General features: G+C 35.6%; 1 protein-coding gene across 7 annotated transcripts in view; it reads right to left on the minus strand.

Annotated features, from left to right (window-relative positions):
- Window positions 1-790: 790 nt before the first annotated feature.
- Window positions 791-25,785, minus strand: part of ZC3H11A (zinc finger CCCH-type containing 11A) — a 32,528-nt gene continuing 7,533 nt past the window's right edge. For 5 of the 7 annotated variants that reach the window (XM_074322048.1, XM_074322051.1, XM_074322050.1 and 2 more), the window contains 16 exons: window positions 20,167-20,364; window positions 18,968-19,087; window positions 16,134-16,257; window positions 15,388-15,591; window positions 15,150-15,266; window positions 14,800-14,880; window positions 13,851-13,961; window positions 12,945-13,007; window positions 11,506-11,598; window positions 10,727-10,795; window positions 6,771-7,274; window positions 6,346-6,425; window positions 4,783-5,095; window positions 4,136-4,302; window positions 3,683-3,750; window positions 791-2,780 (listed from right to left, as the gene is read on the minus strand). In XM_074322048.1, coding sequence (XP_074178149.1) covers window positions 2,522-2,780; window positions 3,683-3,750; window positions 4,136-4,302; window positions 4,783-5,095; window positions 6,346-6,425; window positions 6,771-7,274; window positions 10,727-10,795; window positions 11,506-11,598; window positions 12,945-13,007; window positions 13,851-13,961; window positions 14,800-14,880; window positions 15,150-15,266; window positions 15,388-15,591; window positions 16,134-16,257; window positions 18,968-19,087; window positions 20,167-20,220 — 2,427 coding nt within the window. In that variant the 5' untranslated portion in view covers window positions 20,221-20,364 and the 3' untranslated portion in view covers window positions 791-2,521. The remainder of the gene's footprint in view (window positions 2,781-3,682; window positions 3,751-4,135; window positions 4,303-4,782; window positions 5,096-6,345; window positions 6,426-6,770; window positions 7,275-10,726; window positions 10,796-11,505; window positions 11,599-12,944; window positions 13,008-13,850; window positions 13,962-14,799; window positions 14,881-15,149; window positions 15,267-15,387; window positions 15,592-16,133; window positions 16,258-18,967; window positions 19,088-20,166; window positions 20,365-25,785) is intronic. The other 2 variants (XM_074322053.1, XM_074322052.1) reach the window with 1 other exon arrangement.

Genomic DNA, 25,785 nt, shown 5'->3' on the forward strand with positions numbered 1-25,785 from the left:
TCCTAAAACTTTAATCAACATAGAATGACCTTTATTTCTGAAGCTATAATTATTAAACATCAATCTCATCTCTATGGTTTCAAAGATTGGTCAAGATGAAAATAAATTTTGCTCCAGGCATACGAAAGAGAAAACCCATTGGAATTTGAGGTTAAGGTCACAATTTTAGGGATTACTTGAGACAAATACATGATTCACAAACTATCTTGAAATTTCTGGCTATGGCTAAACTCTGAAACATGTCGGCCCCTTTTCTGTTAAAATTGAAAGCCATCACTCAAAACTAAATACATAATGTTTTGCTTTTTGTGAAAAGTTGATTCAACTTGTTGGGAGTACTGTTTGGAAGAAAAAAAATCTATGTTCTTTGGTGGCTAACAAATTTATATGTAATCCCATAACAAAAAATGGGACACTACTGAAAAAACCTGGACTTTCCTAAATTAAAAATTTTATATGCCTTCGTGCTTGAAAATTCTAAATTGTTATCCATCTGAGATCACTTCTAAATCCTTTTAAAAAAATTAATAGCACTACTTGAGTAACAATGATAATGGCTAAGTGTCAGGGTAAGAAAAAAATCCTCACATATAATATTCATTCTTACCTAAAGCATATGTGGCTAAAACTAAGCATACTTGTGGGTAAGTTTGGAAATATACCTTCTAAGAAGTTTCTAAAGCCAAATAATATCTGTGAAACTGGAGCACGAAAGACCAACAACATTCTGAACGGGGCCTCAACTGAGGCAGATCCTAGGCTGAAGTGACGTATGACTACTTAACTCACATTAAGACTTTCCTACACCAGTTTTATTTAAAACACAAATAAGTATTTCTCTTTGTGTAATGGCAAATGGTTCAAATAATGCTGAGCATGAATCACTGACGAATACAACCGCTTTAAATATGAAAACAAAATTATTTTTTAAAAAGCAAAAGAATAAGGTTATATACAAACAAGACCTGGAATCTATAAGCTGATTCCAAAAATGAAATGAGTAGAAAATCTGTGGTGAAACCAGAACATTCCACCCCTGCTTTGGAGAAGGGCTATTATACAACATTCAGTCAGCTGTAGATGGATTGGTAGAGAGGTGTCTATACATAAATTTCAAGTCATTTTTGCTTGTGCACAATCATGAAATCTTCCCAAGACCAAATAGGCAGTCCTGTGGCTTTTTTCCTTTTTCATATTCCCAACAAGGCGACATGACGTTCAACTCTGGATGAGCCGCTTACAACAGCAGTTCCTTAGGAGCCAACATGACAGGTGGGTCAGATTTCCCTGTGAGAAACAACTGGCCACCTACAGCAAGATATAAAAACGGACAGTCCTTCTTTCCTCTTCCTTTTGATTATGTACATTGTCTCCTTTCAAGACTATTATCCCCAACATACTTGTTCCTTCAGTCTAAACCTTGAGGTGATATGAAGGAGACCAACATCAAGAAAAGAAAATTCAATTCAGAAATGAAGAAAACTGGAAGGCATACAATACACCCCCAGAACGTCTCAAACAATCCCTTCCACAGTCCAGTTCACTGTACCGCTACAGTCCATAGATAAATATCGGCAGCTTGAATGAATGCATTTCCCCCCCCCGGTGGTTAAAGAACACCAAACAAATACTGGGCAAGAGGAGTTTGCTCGGAGAGTCAGAAATAGAAAATTAATCCAATTTTTATCACTGTGATAATTCAATGCTAGTAGGAGGCAAGTATTAAATAAGAGAAGGGACAACTTTCATACCAAAAAAAAAAAGAATTCCTTAATCATTATGTCACCATCTCTTACTAAGAATCCAGGGAATCCCAGAAATAGAAAATTAGTTTCAGAGGACCCCTGAGGCACTTTAAAGCCTTAAAAAATTACAGTAATAATAAATTAGCTATTGCTCTTCAGAGGCTTACACAGCAGCAGAAACATGAAAATCAGGTCTAAAAAGTTATGTCCAGATTACAGGCTTCCTGAGCTGCTCAGCTCTCTCTAAAGCTTAGTTTAATCTCCAAATACTTTTTAAAAGACACACAATTGAACACAGACTGCGTGGACTTGTTGTTGTTGTTTAGTGGAAGTGTGGAATTTGGTCCTTAATGGTGGCAGCTGTCTTCATCTTTTTTAAACTCAGGTAACATTAAGCACATTAAGACAATACATAACAGAAATAATACAACAAAGGGGAAAAGAAGCCAAAACTGACAAACACCTCAAGGAGTCAGTCACTAAGTTCTCTTGCACTCTTCACTTGGATCTCTCAGTCTTTTTGTGGAGAGAGGGCTAAGACAGAACTTTTTCTTGAAGATGCTAAATAATGGCATCAAATGGATGAAATGGTTATTAAAGGGACTTTAAAAATCTGACCCCAAGGAATCCAGGACACAAACAGATAATTCAGAGGTATACTTCTGATTTGGGGCAAATTCTAGACTAAAGAAATGAACATTTTGGGTAAATGTTATAATAGATGAAACTAAGTCCAGGTTTTGGCAAGTTTCCCCCCAAATGTTCCACTACCACCTTCAGCTATCAATCATTTCTGACAGCTCAAGCAGAAGGTCATCTTCATCCTTCCCAGGATCCAGGTCGATCTCAGCTTCTAATTTGCCTCCTGAAATCTCCCATATTAGTTTCTCAAAATCATCCTCCACCGACAGCGGGGGCTTTCCTGTTGAGGCAGAGCTGAGTCGGCGAGTTTTTGTGGCCATTTGGGATGAGGAAGGGCCAGATACTTCTGGTGGGGAGGGATCTGAAGAAGACTGGGTTGGAGGCAGCACAAGACTGTAAGAAAGAAAAGCCCCCCAAAAGATTATTAGAAAACTGCCTTGTGTCACTGGTTGGCTGGACCACCTAGTCTCAGGGACACAAAGAGTTTGCAGCAAAGAGTTGTTTCTGAGGACACACAAAAGGAATTGTTTTACTAATTTAGGATAAAGCATTTTCATCCTTTTAAAGCAGAATTCAGATGGGTGTTTAAAACATTTTTTAAATAATACAGGCAAAATAGAAACAATGGCACCTAAGAAGAGCAGCAACCCTGAGCATCATGTTTTATTGCAATTAATTTGAAGTTTAGCAGATTTATTTAGATGTGGCTAAATTGTAAATGTTTATGTTATTCCCTAGAGAGCATAAACAATAATGGTCTAAAGTTTGATTTAAAAAAATTGCAAGGGGCCAGCCCAGTGGCTCAGGCAGTTAGAGCTCCATGCTCCTAACTCTGAAGGCTGCCGGTTCGATTCCCACATGGGCCAGTGGGCTCTCAACCACAAGGGTGCCAGTTCAATTCCTCGAGTCCCACAAGGGATGGTGGGCTCTGCCCCCTGAAACTAAGATTGAACACCGCATCTTGAGCTGAGCTGCCGCTGAGCTCCCAGATGGCTCAGTTGGAGCGCGTCCTCTCAACCACAAGGTTGCCGGTTCGACTCCCGCAAGGGATGGTGGGCTGCGCCCCCTTGCAACTAGTAACGGTAACTGGACCTGGAGCTGAGCTGCGCCCTCCACAACTAAGACTGAAAGGACAACAACTTGAAGCTGAACGGCACCCTCCACAACTAAGATTGAAAGGACAACAACATGACTTGGAAAAAAGGCCTGGAAGTACGCACTGTTTCCCAATAAAGTCCTGTTCCCCTTCCCCAATAAAATCTTAAAAAAAAAAAAAAAAATTGCAAGGTTATTACCTGTCTCTAGGTTTCTCTGTCTCAGGCACAGTGACCGATTTGTCCTCAGAAAGGAGTGGGACAACAGCCTACAAAAGTAAGAGTAAGGTAATTCAGTGGGAGAGTCAGGCTTTTTTATTTGAGTATATTCACTTTCTTTTGCCACCTATTTAGAATCATGGCTATTATTCTTTAAGCCTGGGAATCCATGAATAAATAATCCAAAGGTTGACTGTACAAATAAGCAAAATATTTTAAACATACCAAAATTAGCTTTTAAAAATCCTATCTTCCACTACTCCACAAATGTCTAACTATAAATGTAAAATACAGTAACAACCTAAACAAAAAAATGTTTACGAAATGGCAGGAAATATTACACACGGATGTAGATAGAGAGGTAACAGAGAGTTAATTTTCCCTGCTTTCCTAACACATAGACTAAAGCATCATTGAGTTGGGTCTGCTGCTTACCACAGCTGCTTTTCTAGCTGGGCTTTCCTGCAGGACACTGCTGGAGGTAAGTGGCTTCACAGCTGCAACGACAGCAGGGTGGACCTCCACTGCCTTGCGTTTGGGGGCCAATTTGGGGGAGGAGACAACTTTAACCACAGATGGCTTCACATTCACTTTGGGTTTAGCTACAAGGAACAGAAAATAATTGATTAATAGCTAGAAAAATTCCTCTTTTACATGGAGAATGACTCAGAATATAAAAATTCCTTCAAATAATTAAAAACAAAACAAACAAAACCAGACTGAAAATGATCCACAAGCGATCTGCACTACACGTGACCATAATGTAGATGTATACTCAAATGGTTCCTTTTCAATGGCTCTTAAATTCGTTACTGCTCTTCTATTCCTTGTTTTTCTTCTTCAAAACCAGAGGAAAGATACACCACAGAAAAGTTTAAGGCAAAGATTTTTAAATAGCAATTTTAAATTGAAAAAGAAACTCTTCTAGTTTTTTCTTTTTAAATAGAATTGTAAGAATTGTTACTAACCACCTGTGTGACCAGGTTACAAGGCAAATGAAATTCAACCCAACTGTTGCCTGGGAATTACTGAAATTTGTTAATTTTGAGATCCTAAGGCAACACACTAGAAAAAACACTCACCTTTCCCCCTTTTTTCCAAGGTCTGTGCTGTACATTTCACATTCAATATTGAGTCCCCAATTCCTGAGGTTTCTACCTCTGCCTTCTGAGATGACTTTGTGGGAAGCCGCTTTGTCAGGTGCCGTGTAATGCTTGGCTTCTCTGCTATGTGGGTATTGCAAGAGTCTACATCTCCCCAAACAGGTGTCAAAACTGATTTTTCCTTCTGTGAGGTTGCCCTCTCCATCTGTTTCTGTAGGTGCTTTTCTCTCATGGTCTCACATCTCTTGACTTGAATTTTAGTGATGCCAACTCCTGTTGTCTCATCTGAAGCCTATGGATACATTTAAATGACAAAGTTAAAATCCAGTCCCTCTAACAACCCGTATGACAGTTACTAAGCTACAAGGCTAACATCTAGATCAAGCAATGTCACATGATCCAGAACACAAGATCCTTTGCTCTTCATTTGATATTAAATAAAAAACACCAAGCTAAAGATGAAAGATTAAAAATGTGTGGAACAATAAAAACCCAAATTCTATAGGCTACACAATCATGACCCTAAGTCTAATACAAATGATTTCTAAACAATCAGACACTTGCACAAAGATTTTTGTACAAAGATGTTCATTATTTTAATTGTGTAAAACAAAACCTACATGTCCAGTAAAAACAATGCCTTGAAGAATTATTAACACGGTGAAGTTAAAGCATGGTGCAAAATTATGCACTGTAAATTCTCAATTACATTCTAAACATGAGTCAAACATTAAACAAGTTCACATACATGTGTATATACCAAAAGGCTTGAAGAAAATTCATGAAAAAAACGAATAGTGGTTACTCATAGGTTGTGGAATTATAGTTTCTCATTCTATAAAAATAAAAATTCCCAAGTTTTGTACAATGAATTGGCATTCTCTCAAAGGCAGGACAAAAACTTAAGTTTAAAAAATATTAATGGCCAGGGCTGGCCCGGTGGCTCTGGTGGCTGGAGCACCATGCTCCTAACTAACGCCCGAGATCACCGGTTCGATTCCCACATGGGCTGCGCCCTCTACAGCTAAGACTGTGAACAACAGTTCTCCCTAGCTGGAGAGTGGCGTAAACTGCCAAGAGCTGTGGCGGGCTGCTGAGTGCTGCCACACACAGGCTGTGGCTGGCAGCCAGCGAGTGCTGCCAACCGACTGCCTCAGCCTGGGGAGTGCAAGGCTCATAATACCAGCATGGGCCAGGGAGCTGTGTCCTATACAACTAGACTAAGAAACAATGGCTTGAACCGGAGGGGGGGAGGGGGAGGTGGAAGAAGGGAGAAAAAAAATATATTAATGACCACTTAAAAACTTTAAAAGGGCAGAGAACACTGATGATATACAAATAAGTATAGAAAACTCCCACAGAAAAATAAATAATTCTTTTTCTCCCCACAGAAAATTATAAGCATAGCGAAAGACTACTTAGCTAATATATCAGTGAAGTGTTAAATAGAAATTTATTATAAGCCAATACTAAAAAGCACATTTCACCTTTCATCTAGCCTTCACTTGCCATGGACAAAATTGTAAAAGGATTTTAGCTCACCTCTGTAGCCTCTGTTCTAGTAACACTACTCCGAGAAGCAACTTCACTTCCTTCTTGAAGTTTCTTTTCTTCTTTTATACCTGTTCACATCGAACACATCATTAATTATTTCATTTAGGCTGAGACTTCATGACAGATGAAGTTAAACAAAACTTTTCTTAATGAAAATAATGTTAAGATAGGACAAATAAAATTGTACATAAAGCCCATTAGTCTGCATAAAGTTTCAAAATGCGCATTAAAATGTCAAAGGTCTATATCGTGCTGCAGTTCAGAAATAGCTTACCTTCATTTAATCCAGTGGTTTTCAAAAGTTATCTGAGTAAAGAAAATCCCTCACAGAATTCCAATGAATATCCTGTGGGACACTGCCCTCTGAAATATTATTTGGACACTTGGTATTACAGACCAAGCTCTTTTGTTACCTGATTTTTTGGTGATACGGAGAAGTCGCCTTGTCCCCGAGGTGGCCTCAGGCTGAGACTGGGAGCTGGTGCTGCTCTCGGGAGTCTGCTGCACCCTCAGTGCCTTCTCCAGTTTAATTTCCTCTAGTGTCTTGATACGCACCTCCTGCACAGACTTTGTTCTACCTGCAGGTTCCTCTGACTGTCCTTTGTTGGCAACTAGGGGTGGTAAAACCACTGTTTTTTTAATTTCGTTATCAGTCTTTAACTTGATACTCGTTATATCCTTTGTGCTTTTTTGTCTCTCTGCTTCCTGCTGCCGATGTTTCTTCTCAGCCAGGACCTCAGAGAAGGTCTTGATTCGAATACTGGAGGAGCTTCTTGTTCCTGAAGTAGAGTCATCAACTTTTGAAGGTCCTTCTGTTTTGAGTTTATTTTGCAGTTCTCCACGTTTTTGACTGGCTCTTTCAAGAAGAATTTCTTCCAATGTCTTTACATGGATCTCACCAACTTTAGCAATTCTCTCTGTTTTCATGGGGGAAAAACAAGTCACTGTACTTGGAGTTCATCTTTCAATGACTTACAGTCTCTATTCTTGCATCAGGACAGAGTCCAATAGAGTGGTATCATTTACGTAGGCAATTAAAATGATCAAAAAGACATTAGTTTCCATCTCAATTTTAGACTACTGCATGTTTCAGGTAGTGGCCCTCAAGGAAAACTCTTAGGGAGGCAAAAATTTCTGATTTGGATTTCCATGCACAAATTTATTTTTGAGGAACCTGAAAGCCATTTACTAGTTGGAGAAACTTATCATTATAAATCTTACCAGTAAAAATAGCAACAAATTAATTTTTCCACTCACTCATAGATATAAACACTGTGCTGACACTGTGCTAGAAATGTAATGTAACGCTAAGCAAAACACAATCTCTGCCCACACGTAGTTTACAGTCTAACATACCAATAATGAATCAATGAAGTGTGATAATGATAACAACTTTGAGAAAGTAAGTATAATGCTGTGTAGGCGCATGGAGCAAGAACACCAATCTTTGTCTAGGAACTGTTTAAAGGAAGCTTTCCAGAGGAAGTAATATTTAAGTGATATTTGAAGGACAAAAATGGGAAAGATTGGCAGGCCACTGAGCTATTTTTAATGATACATTAATCATTCTACATCTGTTTAAAGATCAAGCTGCACATGTGACAGATATGCATATTCTCATTACTAAAGGGCTAAAGAAAGAAATAATGAAGTGATGTGGAAAAAACAAGAATTTGGGGATTATACAAACACACATTTAATTACTAAATAACAGCTTTTAATGCAAGACTGAAAACAAAAAATATCCTTTTATAACCTTAAACACGCCATATTCTGTCTCACCTTCTGAACCTCTGAATATGTGTGTCCTTCTACGTGGAATAGTCCCTACTGGTTTCATTTCTGTTGTTTCCCAGTTAGTTTTAACTGAGTTCACCTTAGATCCTGACACCCTCCAAATCTAGTTTGCTTCTCAGATCACAGCACTGATCATACAGTACCATAATTGACTGCTATTTCCAACCATACTAGACACTTCATGAGAACAGTGACTACATTTAGTTATCTGCAATATTTAAGTACAGTACTTGTTAGACAGGAATCACTTATTTACTGATTTCCTTAGGTTTATAAATGAAAATTCTTCCACTTCAAGATAGTAGACTGATCTCAAAATTACCATTTCAAGAGAGTACAACATAAATGGTGACATGGAGACCATTTCCCTATCCTACCAAAATTTCATCAAAACTATAAAGACATTAAAAGTAGAATAAATCCACAATAGCAATGGAAAACAAGGATGTCACTGGCAGAGAATAAATCTTGAGCAATTTCTGAGACAATAAACAGATGTTGAATTTACAGAAAAACAGAAATAGATAAACTGTAGGAGTGAGATATTCTTCCCAACAGAGCCAAAGAAAACTGCCAAACTAGTATGAAAAGCAATAGTGGGTAGAAATTTAAGGATGGCCTATAGACCCCATAGAACAGTTGGGCCAGTCATGACCTTCTGAAAATTGCTCCCTAAAAAGAGAATATGCTGGGGAAGGGAGCACATTATGAGGATGCTGGGGCTGGAGAAAAAGAAGAGCATGAAAAATTTCAGGCTTTTACAAATGCCCAGCAGGAAAAGGGAGATGGCGCAGGAAGAAAGCAAAAAGCAAAGCTAGAAAAGTAGCAGCACTCTGGAAGAAAGTCTTTCTTACTGTAGTAATCGTATCGGCCCCCAAGGCCTTCCAGCCTGCAATCCATACGAGCTGCCTTTTAGTGTACCCTCTCCATTTAAGCAGACATTTTAAGTCAGAGCTCAGCCAAAAGAGAGGAATGCTTGGAAAAAAGACTTTTAGAATCACAGAGGAAACCTAGGCCAGGTACTTACAATTATGGAAAAGCAACAATGTTAAAAACGAACCAAAATATATCGAGTGTGATGAAGTAGAAAATATCTCTCACACACACACACACACACACACACACACACACACACACACACACTTTTTAAAAATTTAAATTAGAAACCCCAGAGCAGCTAGGAATCAGGGTGTAAAAAAGGACTGAATAATAAAAAAAAGACAAGGCTGGTTGAAAATCAGCCATCTAGAACAGGGATGGCAAACTGAAGTCCATGGGACAAATCTGGCCATGGTCTAAATTTTAAAAATAGAGCTTTATTCGAACACAGCCACAGTTATTCATTTACATATTGAATATGGCTGCTTTCACACTGTAATGGCAGAGTTGAGTACTTATGACTGAGACTGTGGACTGCAAAGCCTAAAATATTTACTATCTGACCCTTTGCAGAAAAAGTTTGTCAATTCCTAACCTAGAAAATAAAGCCAAGCAAAGACCATAAAAAGTGAGACAAAAAACCCAAAGGGATGGATTGTATGAAGGCCTGGTTAAGACTGGTGGAGCATGTCCAAAAACTCCAACATCTAACAAGAATTCCATAAAGAGAAAACAGAAAGGTTGTTTACAAAGGAATGAGAATATGTGACATCATCAGATTCCCTTTTTATAAGTGTTGGTAAAATCTTAATATCCAAATTAGGTAAAAATCAAATGAAAAAGGAAAAGCACAGGCTAACACCATTCATAAATATAGATATAAAAATTAAAAAGCATCCAACTGAATCCAGTAACGTATAAATAAGCTAAATAGTTGACTACATGGATGTTCGTTTCATTATTAAATTGTACATGTATGCACTTATACATATTTGTACATATATGCATTTAATTGTAATAATGTACAATTATATACATAATTGTACATATATGCACTTATGTAGTTATATCTAACAATTTAAACAGTTTAAAAATTAGAGTACAGGAAGAATATGAAGAAGAAAATTAAAATTACTTAAAACCTCAATACCCAGATAAAACCAACGTTAATATTTTGGTGTATTTTTTTGCAGTGTTTTATCTAGGGATATATTTTCAAATTGAAATCATCTCATACATATGGACTTCTTCCTGAGAATAAGTTCTATTATAAGAAAATAAATTTCATAAAAAGAATAAAAATTTTAAAAAACCCCAAACCTCTTATTTTACCCTAAGGCAATGTGTTCTTTTACAACCCTTTTTCATTACTGTTTAGAACATGATTTTTCATGACAGTAATTATTTTAGTACATTAACTACCCTAATTTAATTTAATTCCTTTTTGTTGGATATTTATGTTGTTTCTAATTTCCTATTATCAAAGCTATGATGAACAATCATTATGCCATTTTTAAGTACAAAAAGAGAATTCATACCAAAGTAATCAATTACTTAAAAACCAAATAAAACCACAAAAACCATAAATCACAAGCCCTAACTTAACTCAAAAGGTAAACAGGAGAACAGTAAAGATTTTACAGCAAGGAAAAAATATATCAAAAACTGGTCTTAGGGTATCAAAAACTGGTACCTGCTGCCTCCTCATTGTTTGGACCAGCTGATATGCCTAATCGTTCCCTCAGAGACTTGGAAACTTGAGCTATTAAAAAAAAAAAAAAATTAAACCAAAAGTAGAACAGAGGCTTTTTATAGGTCAAACATCTTTTTCAAAGGTCACGAATTAGTCTCCAATGCAAATACTTTTTAAAAATGTCTCCAGGTCTTAAACTTTTCTTTCTACAGTAAGATCTATAAAAATCATGGATTCCTTAGAGCACTCTGGAGAGCTTAAAAATTTCTCTTTCTTTAGATCTGAAAAGCAAAAACTCTGAATTTAATAAAATAATTTTGTTACTACACAACCTTCTAAAATCTTATTGGCATCAAAAGGTCTTCTCCCCCAAAATCTATTTGAATATGCTCTTTAGTTATGAGAGTCTTTAATATAATTGATAGGCAAAGAGCAAGGGAAACTGGCTGCAAATTTTGTGCTTCCATAACACTGTATTTTTCCTGCCACAGAATTAATCACAACATATAAGTATTCCTATCTGCCATTATACTGTAAGCTCCTGAGGATTGTGATGGTGTTTATTTTATCCAATGGTGTTTACCTAGAATCTAGCACAGTAAACACTCAAATGTTTGGATGAATAAAATGGATACCAAAAATAATCTAATTTATCTGAACAAAAGAGTAACAAACCATCCCATTAACACTACAGGACACAAGTGTTAGGAACACACACACACACACACACACACACACACACACACACACACACACAAAGTGCACTGCAACAAAGGTACCTTTCTTTGGTGTTTGATCGGTTTCTGGAGCATCAACTTTCTTCCCTAGCCTCTGTGCAAGGCTACGCTTTAATGGAGGATCACTGTCGCCACCTACAGCAGAGGAAACTTAGTTTAGGAGTTCAAGTCAATCTCCAGCAAGGTCAAGAAATATAGGCAAAAACCTACAATGTGAAATACTTCTTTAAGTTTTCTGCATTTATTAATATATGGTGTGTTCATTCACTTGCTTCCTTAGTACTCAGTGTTAGAGAAGGAATAAAAATGTCCCAAAAACAAAGAGGTAAAGAAAGGGGCAAAACTTAGAATGTACAAATTAATATTTACCTAATAACTGACTAAAACTACAAAAGATTTATAAGTCCTGGTTAAGGCTGAAATTCAGAATTAGGAATATATGAAAAAAAACTCTTCATGTACAAAAAAATCTTAACTGGCCAAATGACGAATTCTAGTTAAATTTGTGGTTTAATGTACCAGGGATGATTAAGAGGACAGTAAAAGAATCACAAAATTAAAAATTTTCCTGTGAAATGAAGACTCTGAAGGCCAAATAGCCCTCAATTACAGATGAGAAATTTAAAGTTATGAAAGATTCTGTATCTTAGCCAATTAACCAATTAGTGATGGAGCCAAGTCCTGAACCAAGTTTTCAGACTCTTGGGTTCTTATATTAGACTGGTCAATACAAGTTGTTTAAATGTCATGAGTTGTTAAAACTTTGCTGGATTGCTTGACTGAAGATACAAATTTTGCAGGGTCCCATTAAAAACGTGAAAGACGCTACACAGGGTATGATTTTCTCTCTCCTCTCATTTATAATTTAAATATGAAACCCAAAATCACAAAGTTTACATGTATGCTGATATTAAAATAGCTTATTTCTATATATATATATATTTTTAACCAAAATTTCTCAGGCAGTGAGAATGGTACCAAAAGAAAACACAAAACATAAGATTTCATATTTGCAAGCACATTTTAAAACAGTACAAAGGAATCTATGTCAGAGAAGATTTTCAAAGTAATCCTTTTCAGGCATACACACTAGAGTAGATAACACAACTATTCAGTTAATAGGATAAAATACTTTTCTAAATATGAACTAGCACTAAAAAATTCAGTGACTGATTTATATTAACTGGATATTTCTTTCCCCTCTAAAAACTCAAATTTCAATTTGTCCATAGAAAGATATTCTTTACTGTTTTTTAAACCTAGTACTTTCTAAAAAAATTGGCCATAATCAAATAAATTATAACACTATAAAATTTTATGACTTGAATGTAAGGTGTAATAATGCACATGTGAAAAACATGAGGAAATTTTATGAGTACTTTCAGCCAAGAATACAGGGCATTTGTATAAAGAGAATTTTGGAGAGGGTATCATGTTAATACACAAACAAGCAGAAAACAAAGGTAATGCACAAAACTTACCTACTGAAAATTTTCGTTTCCCCAGTCTCTCGGTGAGACTCAATCTCACCATGGGTTCTTCTCCTAAAATGGCAAAAACAGAATTTCGCTACCATTAGCCAATTTTTCTGTATTCAGTACATACTGATAGTAACATAAATCCACCCAGGCAGTCTCATGAAAATCAGATCTCAGTCTTAAGGAAGGTTATCACATTAAAGATAAAAAGGTTTCACCTATTAAATAATTTAAATAGCCAAATGCACAGCCCAAAGGGAAGCAATAGCACAGTACTAATTATTAATAGTCGCCAAGTATACAAAGACAAGTATACACAGTCTCTGTTCCTGTTTGCCCACAGTGACACAGGGTGATGGTGGGAGAAGGGAGATACTCTTTATTTCCTGTCTACCTTTTTGCTTGTGCACTTCGATATAGTAAGTAAAATCTTACTCCACTGCTAGCTAACGCTCCTATATCACCTGCTTTGATCACTCCAGAAGCGAGCTCTTTCCTCTGAGTCTTTGTGGTCTGAATGGCACAAACATTTACCTGTACCTACACATGATAATTACTTGTGTCATATTCCTTACTAGATTTAAAACTCTTAAGGGAAATATTTCTGTAACTTAAAGGGTTTATTATAGCTCTTTATCCACAATGGACAGTCAAAAAATTATGTTGAGTGGATACAAATAAACAGTAAATATAAAAGTTAAAGATACATATATGTGACAACTGCATGAGTAAGAATTTCAACCTTTTAAATAGAGTCAAATGGACTAACTTCTTTTCATCCTTCTATCTGACCAACATACTGAACTCTTCCTGCAAATCCATCAAAGGTAAAATAGACACAAGGATTTTGCTCTCCCAGTTATTCAAAACACATAGCCTGACAAACCTTAAGACCAACCTATACCTCACCTTGTTTGTTGGACAGAGTTACTGTCCTCACCACAGTCCGGACATTCTCTTTTTCGAGACCTGGAATGGGCTGAGGTTGGAGTAAAAGACTGGAAACTCCCGAAGAACCTTCTAAATAAAGCAAGTCAAAAAACAGCGAATAATTTATGGAAAATAAAGCTATCTCATGTCAAGAAATTTTCTTTTGTGACTAGTAAGTCCAACACAGACCACTGGACAACTACAGGCCAATCAGTCTCCTTGTTCCTGTTTGCCCAGTAACATAGGGTGGTGCTGGGAGAAGGGGAGATAATCCTTATTTCTTATCTTCCTTGGGTATGGTGTAAATAAAACATAAAATTGTTTTAAGTGACTTAGGCACTCAATCTACTTTTATTTACCAATAAAGCTAACATTCTAAAGTTAACCTCAAGAAGCACACCAGCTATCAGGTGTGTCAATTCAACTTTTATTCTTCTAAATTCAATCATCTGCAAAACACAACTCCTATACAACAAGCTTTACCCATAGAGTACTTAGATATAACCACTTGATTCTCTCTAAATACTACTTTTCTCACTGTAATTTTTAGGGTTGTAAATATATAAATGTATCAACCAGACTGAGGCAAGCTCCAGAAGAAAATGCTAGTAGCTCTTGAGAAGAATTCATCTACTACAAAATAAAGTTTTTCCTCGTTTAATATGGTTTATATACTGCTCTTTAAAATTATATTTCTCAAGATAAAGTTCTTTTGGATTCTTTATTGCTTAGCTCTGGATAGTTAGGAACTGAAACACAGTCTTAATGAATTAAAAGAGCAATCATGATTTTAAGTAAGTCTGTGTTTTTTCTTCAAACCAGCCACAAAAGTCATTTTGGCTGAAGCCAAGGGTTCTTATCATTGGAAGGGTCCTAAGTATTCTTTTCTAGCAACACTCAACGATCTATGTCAAAACTGATTACTTACCACCTTGCTTCTTGGATTTTTCCTTCATTTTCTTTGACTTAATTTCCTCAAGAGTTTTTATTCCAAAATTCAAACATTCACCTGAGAAATGCAAATAGCAATCATAATGAGGAATTAGCACCTTTCCACCTTTGCGTTTTATTTGTACACAGCAGGCATTCAGATGTTTTCTAAATGAGTAAGACGAAGTATGTGTAAGAGTGTGTGTGTGGATAGGTGTGTAATGGGGGCAAGGAAGAGGGAGGTGATGGTGATGATCGTGAATTAAATTTCACAGGTAGTTTGGATACATTCAATACTGCTGTTAAGATTTAGGAGTAGGAACCTGCATCAATATATCCTCTTCTTACCTTGTTTTAAATTGACCCCAGGTTTCCGGGCAGAAGCCACTCGTAATCCATTATGAACTTCAGGAGTTGATTGCAGGGTAGGTGTTTTGGTTTCATCACCTTCCTCAGAAAACTGATCTATATTATCAATATTTAAGGGAAATTTGCAATCAAGAACAGGCCTAGAGCTTTAATCCTGATTCTAATTCACTAAGTGACTTGATCACTTACTTGCCTTAAAGAAAGAGCTAAAACTTACCATCATCATCCTCATCATCATCTGCAGCATTGATTACAACTGGTGGATGTGTGGGGCTAGGAACATTTTCTGAACTTTCTACTTTCATCACACTTCGCAGCTGAGGGGAGGGATTAGACTGGACAGACAATTTGTTCTGTTGAACTGTGAGCTGGCAAGCCTTCACTTCCTCTTCTGGTGACTCAGGCACAATGGGCAACACAGCTAGACATACAAAATTGTCATGCATCAGCAAACTTTTTCTGTAAAAAGCTGGATAGTAAATATTACAGGCTTTGTAGATCTCTGTCTCAAGTACTCAACTCTGTAGCACAAAATTTGGCCACAGAAAATATGAAAATGAACGGGCATGGTTACACTCCAATAAAACTTTACATAACAGGTGGAGGAATAGATTTGCCAACCCCTGGCCCAGAGAATCAAGTTTCTTTCAAAAACCTCTATGGGTCTGATAAGAAAATAGGAATGAAGTAAGCTACAATAATCTAAATTGTCATGCAAAAAACACTTGTGAGGCTGCATGGCTTTTGGCAACAGTTTTGATTGTGACCCTGCTACTTATCGGTTTATGAATCTGTACAAGTCATTTAACCTTAATAAAGTTCAGTTCCTTCATCTGTAAATGGAAATAATACCACTCTCTCACAAGAGTATAACAAGGCAACATATATAAAGTACTTTGAACAGTGTACATAGTAGGTGTTCATTATATAGTAATTATTATTTTAAAATGAAAAATATCTCACTTTTGCTTGGAGGTAGGAAAAGACCATCAACATAACGTCCTCTGTTGTGATGGAAAGCACAGTTCAGTTTTTGACATCCCATTGGTTGATTTTCCCAATAACAAGGAATCTCACTGCGTTTTTTCTGTAAGGGGAAAAACACATTGTTTTCAAATTAAAAAATGAAGTGCTGTTTTCTGGACAAAGTTCATATATGGTATTCAAAAATCTGAAACATGAGATGATTTTGAGCAGGAGGAAGAAGGGTTGCTAAAAATCACAAGCTCTAAGCATGATGTAGAGATGAAGGGAGCTGGGAAGTGACTTATCTACTATTCTTCACTCCTTGCCCTCATCCTGGAACTCTAAATAGCTATACTTAATTTAGAGATGCAGGATACTAAGGTAGCTAAGATCATGAAATCAAAGAGGGTTTGAATCTCTACTATGCTACTTATTGGCCATGTAATGTTGGACAACTTAATGTCTCCAAGTCTCACTTTCCACAGCGATAAAATGGGAATAACAGTAGCTCTCTATTGATTTCTTATAAGTATTAAATGAAATAATATACATGACACATTTAGCACATAGAAAGGACTAAATAAACTAGTTATTATTTGAAGGTTAGAGTTCAAGGCTTTGAAAAAAACTTTCCCATTTGTGACTTCCCACAGTAAGGCACATGTAATACACTAAGGATGGTATTTTTCCTTCCCAAGCTACCTCACTCTTATGAAGGGGAGCAAGGAAAAAAAAAAAGAAAAAAAAGAATGTCTACACATCTAGAATAAACTGATACATTACAGCATATATGTCCAACAGAAATACATACATTAATTCTAATATATATATTAAATGTTTATAAAGAATATTTAAAGCAATACTATTTGTAATAGTTCCAAAATGGAAATCCTAATGTACACCAACAGCCAAATGGATACACTGTAATAACTTCATACAATAAATGCTATCTGGAGCTTTGCTACACTTAATACCATAGATGCAGAGTGAAAGAAGCCAGACACAAAAGAGCATATACTGTATGATTCTATTCACATAAAGATCAACATAGGCAAAACTTCTCTACTCTATGGTAGAGTAGTCGGGATGGTGATTAGTTCTGGGGGTTTGGTTAGTGATGATGAAGGGGGAAGACAGAGTGTTGGAAACGTTCTATTTCTTGATCTAGGTCAAGTACATTATTCACTTAGTGAAAACTCTTCAAGTTGTAAGATTATGATTTGTGCTCATTTCTATACATACTTTAACTAATAGTTCAATAAAGAAAAAAAAAAGACCTGATAAGCACTTCTGAAAAGTAACTATCCTGATTAATGATCTGCCTTATGTTGGCTCTCCTACCATAATAAGCAGCCTAGGGTTTAAAATTCCAGGAAAGAACAGCAGCATTGCTTCAGAAATTTTAAAATATGGAGGAGAGAAACAATAACCATTACAAGAAGACGCTTAAATGTATAAAAAGGGGCTAAGTCTACTATATTGAGACTAAATGTATTAAAAAGGGGCTAAGATCAAAGTCTATTGATATTTGATAATACGCTGTGTTGGTAGGGATATGGAAGAATCACGTATACTGATAATGGAAATGTAAAGTAGCTCAACAGCTTTGAAAGGCAATTTGGCACAAACTATTTTAAAAATGTTTGTCCTGAGTTTACTGCCACATGTATGGTTACCTACTTTTAAAAAGTAATCAAATATCTTTACCTTTCAAAGAATAAGTAAAATTTATTAGTTTCCTGTTATACCCCCAAACTAGGTATAACAGCTACCACTGTTTTTCAGATCGAAATAACAGCAATTACTCAATTCCTCCTTTTTCAAGGCAGAACCTAATGCCAGTCTTCCTTACTCCTAAGTTTGGCTTTGCCTAAGTTTTTACTCCTTTCTGAGAAGCAATTTTCAAATTACTGGATGACTTCTATAACAGCATCCTCCATACACAACTTGATCTGTTTAATATACTTAATGGATTCTGTTTCTAAATGAAAAGTAATGCACATGCAATGAAGACGACTTGGAAAATGGAAATAAATGCCTGTTAGATACTATTACCCAAAGAGAATCACATACTTTAGTATAGAATTCTTCTACTTAAAAAAAAAAAAAAAGATTGTGGGTGCCTGGTTGGCTCAGTTGTTAGAGCGCAGTGCTCATAACACCAGTGTCGCGTTTCGATCCCCACATGGGCCAGTGAGCTACGCCCTCCACAACTAGATTGAAGACAACAAGCTGCTGTTGAGCTGCCGGAGGGGCAGCCAGATGGCTCAGTTGGGAGCTCTCAACAACAAGGTTGCCAGTTCAATTCCCACACATGGGATGTTGGGTTACACCCTCCGCAACTAAAGATTAAAAATGGCAACTGGACTTGGAGCTGATGGGCCCTAGAGAAACACACTGTTCCCCAATAAAATTAAATTAAATTAAAAAAGAAAAAGAAAAAGAAAACGACTTGACTTGGAGCTGAGCTGCACCCTCCACAACTATATTGAAAAATAAACAATGACTTGACTTGGAGCTCATGGGTCCTGGAAAAACACACTGTTCCCCAATATTCCCTAATAAAAATTAAAAAAAAAAAAAAAGAGAAAGAAATGCAAATACTCCCCAAATATGTCATTTTTACCAAACTGCCTTCCAGAAAAATGATACCAATTCATAATCCCTAACATCTAGATATTAAGTGAGCATTATAATAATGAATGACATAAATTTCACTAGATCATTTTTTAAAATTTCACTCACGTTATGTAAAATGTCATTTCCCCAGTATTTTTTATTAGCCCATCATAATACCAGACTACTTATTATAATACAAATTCAAAACTTACATCAATCTCCATGTGCCGAAACCTGCACACCTGTCGAAAACAGCGCCCTTCTTGCCATAATGTGCAAACAGTTTCATTTCCTAGTGCAGCTTCACAGTGACGGAATGGACAGCTGTCACCCTGTAAACAAAGAGAATACAGAAAAGAACTGTGGTACCGAAACAGAACCCAAGTAAAATGTTCATTATAATAGTTTCCTGTCACCTAAACAAACACAAAGGAGTAAGGAGAGCAAGGTAGAGGACAACTGAGATGTAGTAACAAGAATAATCAGCGATCAACAAATATATAATTTCCTACAACCTATTTCCTGACAGCACCCTTCATCTGATCTGATAAGAATGATACAACCTGAGAGACGGGGTTGAAAAAGACAAATGGGAGAATTAGATACTCTTTAAAAATATATTTTACAGCTCCTCTTCAACACTGTTTCATACATTCCAACTTGTAAAATTAGCTTTTGACAGAAAATCAGAAAGGAAGTTAACAGATTAGGATTTAAGTATAATCTCATGGTTCACTATATACTTTATACAATGGTATTATCTGAAACAAAAGCTACTGTTGTGTAAACTGCGTAAGATCAGACCTTTGCTCAAAACTGGTCATTTTAAACACAGCACCAAGATTATTTAAGAAAAGTTTTATTTATAGAACTAGTGATAAAGAAACAACAGAAAACAGCAGATAAATCTAAAGGGAGCTACCGTAGAATCAAGCAGAAAACCGGGAAGTTTTGACGAAGAAAAAGCAAAAAAGCTACAAAAGCATATTTAGAAGATGGCTTTAGTATTCAGCAGGCAATCTGAAGAAATAAGTCAAATTCAATCCATGACAGTTTCTAGAGTTACAGTACAACCCACCCATTCATTTAATACGATAAAAACAAAATTGCAAGCCACAGGCCAAAGTGCCCCTAATTCCAAGGGCACCCTGAACAGATTAATTACAGGTAAGAGACCACTGAATGATGACTAAATGCTATGGACCTCTTCACTTTCATAGAACAGGAAGCACATAAAATGACGAGGGAAAAAAAAAGAATGAATTATCCTCAGAATGCTATCCTTTACTAAAAAAACTGACAACAGATAAACAGTTCAGAAAAACAAAAAAACTTAGTATGTTGGGAAAATCTTATCCAATTTTATTAGGGCAATCATAGAAAAAACTGATTTAGAGATTCCAATTCTTACTTTGGTGCATGTAGAATAGAAAAAAAAATAGCAGTCTTCTCCTTGATTGGGCATGCTGGTTAGGTCCTTAGATCAGAAGTGGCTTCTTGAAAACAAGCCACTGCTTCCACAAGGCGAGGACCAGCTTCAAGTCCTCTTGAAACGGGTTAATCTTCCAAAAGACAACTCAATCACAGAAATCGTCTTTAAAATGCAATCCTAAAATGAGGAGACAATGAATTGAAGCATTTCAGGTAAATTTCTTCCAACTTCCTCCTCCAAATCACCTGAATAATGAAGTCACATTGTTAAATCCAAAATTTAATAGTAATAATATGTACAGACTCTTGTGAACAGATTCATAGTTTATTCTTATGTGATACTGTACATTCTCATCTGTACTGTAAAATTTTTGTTAAGGATAGCCATGCCCTTTTTTCTTTTGTAGTCTCTGGTGCTTTTTACACTGCTTCAGCATAAAATTAAATAAGCATTGCTAACTCAACAAATGATCTATATTTTAGATTATAATGGGACTGAGATTATTTTACACAAAATACTTGCTAAATCTACATTTCTGACATGTTAATTTTTTACATGTCATAGTTTATTCTTATGTTAATTCTGACATATTACAAAAATTTCAGTATTTTCACGAGCATTTTTGTTATTTCAAAAATATACAATTATGAGTAGGTGGATATAATCATATGTAGGTGGAGAAAACCTCTTGAATGACTGGTGAAGCAATTACCCCTGAAAACACCTGTAGAGCTAGCTTACAGAACGAAGATGGCCAAAGAGTTGCACACCATTCATAAACAAGTAGCAAAAGAAGTCCTTGGAGTTCTTCCCATAAAATACAGTTGGCTCTTGAACAATGCAGGATGAACTGTGCAGGTCAACTTATAAGTGGATATTTTCAATTGACCCTCAGGGTTCAAACTCACATTATACAAGGGTCAACTCCAAGGTGGAACACCATGTATGCAGAGGGATAACTACAGTTATAAGCTGATTTTTTTACTACAAAAGCAATTTTAATGGAGAAAGGATAGTCCTTTCAATAAATAACGCTGGAATGACTGAATACCTGCATGGAAAAAATATATCTAGACACAGACCTTACACCTGTTACAAAAATTAAAATGGATCATAGAGCTAAATATAAGATGTGAAACTACACAACTCTTGGAAGATTAACACAGGAGAAAATCCAGATAATCTTGGGTTTGGCAATAACTTTTTGGATACACCAAATGCACAATCCATGAAAGAAAACACTAAGTTGGACCTCATAAAAATCAAAAACTTCCACTCTGCGGAAGTACCATTAAGAGGATGAAAAGACAAAGTCACAGACTGGGAGAAAAAAAATCTCTGCAGAAACTCGTAACTGATGAAGGACTGATATCCAAAATATACAAAGAACACTTAAAACTCAACAGTAATTGTTAATTTTTAACAATAAAAAATGGGTAAAAAAAGATCTAAACAGATACCTCAGCAAGGAAGATATACAGATGGCACATAAGCATATGAAGAGATCATATGCTTGTCAGTATCAACATTGCATGTCATTAGGGAGTCAAAAATTCCTTTTAGAATAGCTAAAATTCAAATGCAAATGCTGGGGAGGAAGAAATCTGGGAGAACATACACCAAAACAGTGGTTACTGCCAGGGTGGTTAGGATTATAGGTAGCTATTTCTTATTTTGTTTAATGCTCAGAATAACATTAAATTTTTTAATATAATGCAACATACACATAAAAAAATTTAAATCTGCCCTTACTGGCCTGACCATCACTGATCCACTACAGAATGGGACATGGGTTGGACCTTTAATAGCACCTCACTGATCCATTAGGAGGATTCCCCTGGCCCCAAACCCCAGGGAGGTTTCTACATTCTTGGGTACACAGGCATTCTACATTCATGGGTACATCAAAAGGTATCAAGTCTTTAAGAGATAGTGGAGTAACACATACGCAAAAAGGAAAAGTAGATGAGAATGAAAAAGTTTTACAATAGAAACATTTTTTAGAAAGGAAAAGAGAAGGCTTAGACATCAATTTCATTCCTGAAATCAATATCCCAAAGAAGATACATGAAGGAAGACCCTCTTCCCAACATATTAATCAACTAACAAAATGGTACTTATGAAATAGCAACAAAATAGCATGATTGCACATTTGGGTTTTTATTCCTTCTTTTTTTGCAATTTTTACAAATTAGGCTCTGCAAAACTCCCTCAGAGATAGGCAAGGCATGGCGAGATTGAATCCTGAGTGTGTGGGCACTCCCTTTCTCATGTTTTAATAGTTCCTTCATATATGTTTTACACATTGAGCTTCTACAACTTTCAGTAAGGGTAAAGAAGGAATATAACTGCTATTCAAGAAAATGGCAAAACAAAATCTAGAGATTAAAAATTGACAGTAATCACTACTGCCCCAAAAAACCCAAACCAAGATGCATACTGACATATTTCTTAAGTTTTAAAAGGAAAAATACGTAAGTATCCAGGATGCCAAGAAAAACCTGATTACTTTTCAACAGAAAATAGCTGTCTGAAAGGCCAAGATGACTAATTGGCCCTCTCCCACTCCACCCCGGAATTAATGTAGGAAAAAAGAAATTCCTTTAAAATCCTCAAGCTCTCAGCAAGTTTTAAAAAACACAATTTGATACAAATGAACACATCATTATGACAAAAGAGAGAGAACAAGAGAAAGCTTAAAAAGAAAACTCAAATTTCTAGCCTCTTCTTTCAAAGATTTTCAAATTAAAAAAATTTTGAAAGTTGGAGAAAGACAAATACTGTATGATTTCACGTATACATGGAATCTAAAGAACGGAATAAATGAGCAAAGTAAACAGAAAAAAAAATTTTTCTTTTTAAATCTCTTTTCAAATCTAGAGGGATAAACATTTTTTAAAAAACACACACAACAAATGAATTATAAAATATTACTGTCAGGCCATCTCCCAAAATACAAAGAGATATCAATACGAGATGAAAGGTATATTAACATGAAAATTCAATTAACATGAAAATTCCAGAAGATTCAATTTCTATACAATGGAAATTCTAAAAGGAAGGAATGGAATTGGTAGAGATAATAAAAATACAAGAAAATTCCCCTAAACTGGATGAACTTGAAACTTTTTAAAAAGGGGCTCATCAAATGCCAGGCAGAAATTTTCTTTAAAGACAGCTCTATACCACAGATACGGTAAAAGTTTTGAATTCCAATGATAAAAACAGAATTATACAGACTTCTAGGAAAAAAAGCAGACTGATAACAAGGGGGAGGAAAAAAATCAGACTTAACATTTGACTTATCTGAATCTCTCAATGTCAACAGACAAAATGCTAAGCATCCAGAATTTCAGGGAGAGATTATGACTTTAGATTTAGCCTTTCCAACTACATTTCTAGATTTCAGGACTTGGAAGAAGTTTTTAGACATGAAAAAGTCTCAAAAAGCATATGATCTATGTACTCCATATATTTTTGAACAAATTAACTTAAGGAACTAGTTTAATCTGAGAAAGACAATTTAGGAAAAAACTCAATAAAAGGAAAAGAACAAAACCATGTCACAGGCACTATTTCACTGCTTTCTAAAAAAATCTTTAAAACAACTGCTTTGGATATCCGATTTATGATACAGCTGCTAAATCTTAATTAAAGCAAATTGAAGCACAGTATATTGAGTAGCATCACATGATCAAAAAAGGTTTATTCCAGGACTAAGAATGGCTTGACATTAGGAAATTCAATACATTAATAGAGTAAAAGGGGGTAAAACAAAAACAGTGGATGTATCTTAAGATTTGAAAAAGAAAAAAATGGTAAAAAAGGAAAAAAGCATTTAAAGTGGCTTTTTTAAATTAAAATGGCTTAACAAAACAACAAACTAAAATGCAACATCTATTGCTGATAAAAACTCTTAGTAAATTACAAGTAACCTGCTTAGCATAAATGCACTTAATCATTAGGAACCATCAGCACAGGCAACATGATAAAACACTAGAGGTAAGCTCACTCAAGGCCAAGAAAAAAAGAACAGTCTCCACTATCATTCAACACTGTTGCAAGAGTCTAGCATAAACAATGGGGGGGGGGGGGAAGGTACGACAACTATAGAGGATGAGGCAAAAATTTTAGTATCTGCAGATTATATGCTTGCAAACTAGAAACTCTAACAAGCAACCAAATGTTTAAGATGATAAAATGAGTAAATTTTCTAGATGCCAGCAACAATCATTCAGTAAATAACAGCGTCCCGTTCACAATAAAACTATAAAATATATAGGAAGAAAATGAAGAAGTATACAAGACCCACATTAAACTAAAAAGAAAACCAAAAAAAACGAAGACCTGGATAATGGAGAAATAATGGCTTAAAGAAGTTTACTTTACCCCCAAATAATGTATACATTCAATGCACCTCAAGTCAAAATCCCAATGAGAGTTTATTATTGGAACTTGACAGACTACAAAATCACCCAGAATAACTGAGAAGAATAAAGAAAATTAAAAGAAGAATAAAGGCGTTACTCTACCTGATATTATAGTAGAGGTGAAACACAAGATTTAAATGCAATACTGGCAAATAAATGAGTACAAGATCAAGAATTCAAGTGAGTCTATGAATAAATGTGATTCATGAAGTGGCATCTGAAATTAACAAAAATTTGGCCACCAATTTGGAAAAAAAATTCTATTCCATACAAAAATGTTCCAAGGGAATAGAAGCAAGGACTACAAATTGGCTTTAGCTCACTAATTAAAGCACTATACTAAGACTGTGGATTCATAACTGCGTTCAACAAAAGACCAAGCTATATTTGACAATGTCTACTATGCTTATGTGAGGGAGAAGGCAATGTCATACAATACAATCCCTAGCTTACATTTTTAATATAAAAAATACAACTAACCAAGCACTCGGAAAATATGTATGGCATTTTTTTATACTCGGAAAATATGTATGGTATTTTTTTTTATAAGATCAGGGTGATAAAAAACCTTTCCTTGCATGATACCAGTTAAAAATCTTTACAATAAAATTGGTAGATTTGCCTACATAAAATGAGAAACATTTATATAGCAAAAGATCTATCAGCAACATGGCCAAAGATTAGTATCTTTACTAAAAGGGAGTGTCAAGAACTTTTACAAATCAAAAAGACCTCATTAATTATTCAGTAAATTGGTACAACCTCTTTAGAATGAATTCTAACAATTCTACAAATTCACATCTGAGAACTGGTTCTAAGCAACAGTGCACATAGATGTGTGTATAGGGTTGTTACTGGATGTGGGGCTATTTTTGTTTTTAATGGCAAACCCAAATGTCTATCAATGAAAGATGTTAAATTATGGCACCGCCATATAAAGGCACACTGAACAGTCATTAAAAAAAGATGAGGCAGGGCTATATGTACGGACATGGAACTATGGGTGACAAACTATTAACAGTACTTTCCTCTGAGGAGGTGGAATTACAGGGAGATTTCACCTTGGCTACATTTTCACCTTTTTAATAATGTGCATGTATTACCAAAAAAAGGGAGGGATATCTCTATCCCAAAACCAAATACTTGTAAACAATTACAAGAAAAAATG

The sequence above is a fragment of the Rhinolophus sinicus genome, linkage group LG17, assembly GCF_036562045.2.
Source record: "Rhinolophus sinicus isolate RSC01 linkage group LG17, ASM3656204v1, whole genome shotgun sequence".
NCBI classification, from domain to species: Eukaryota; Metazoa; Chordata; class Mammalia; order Chiroptera; family Rhinolophidae; genus Rhinolophus; species Rhinolophus sinicus.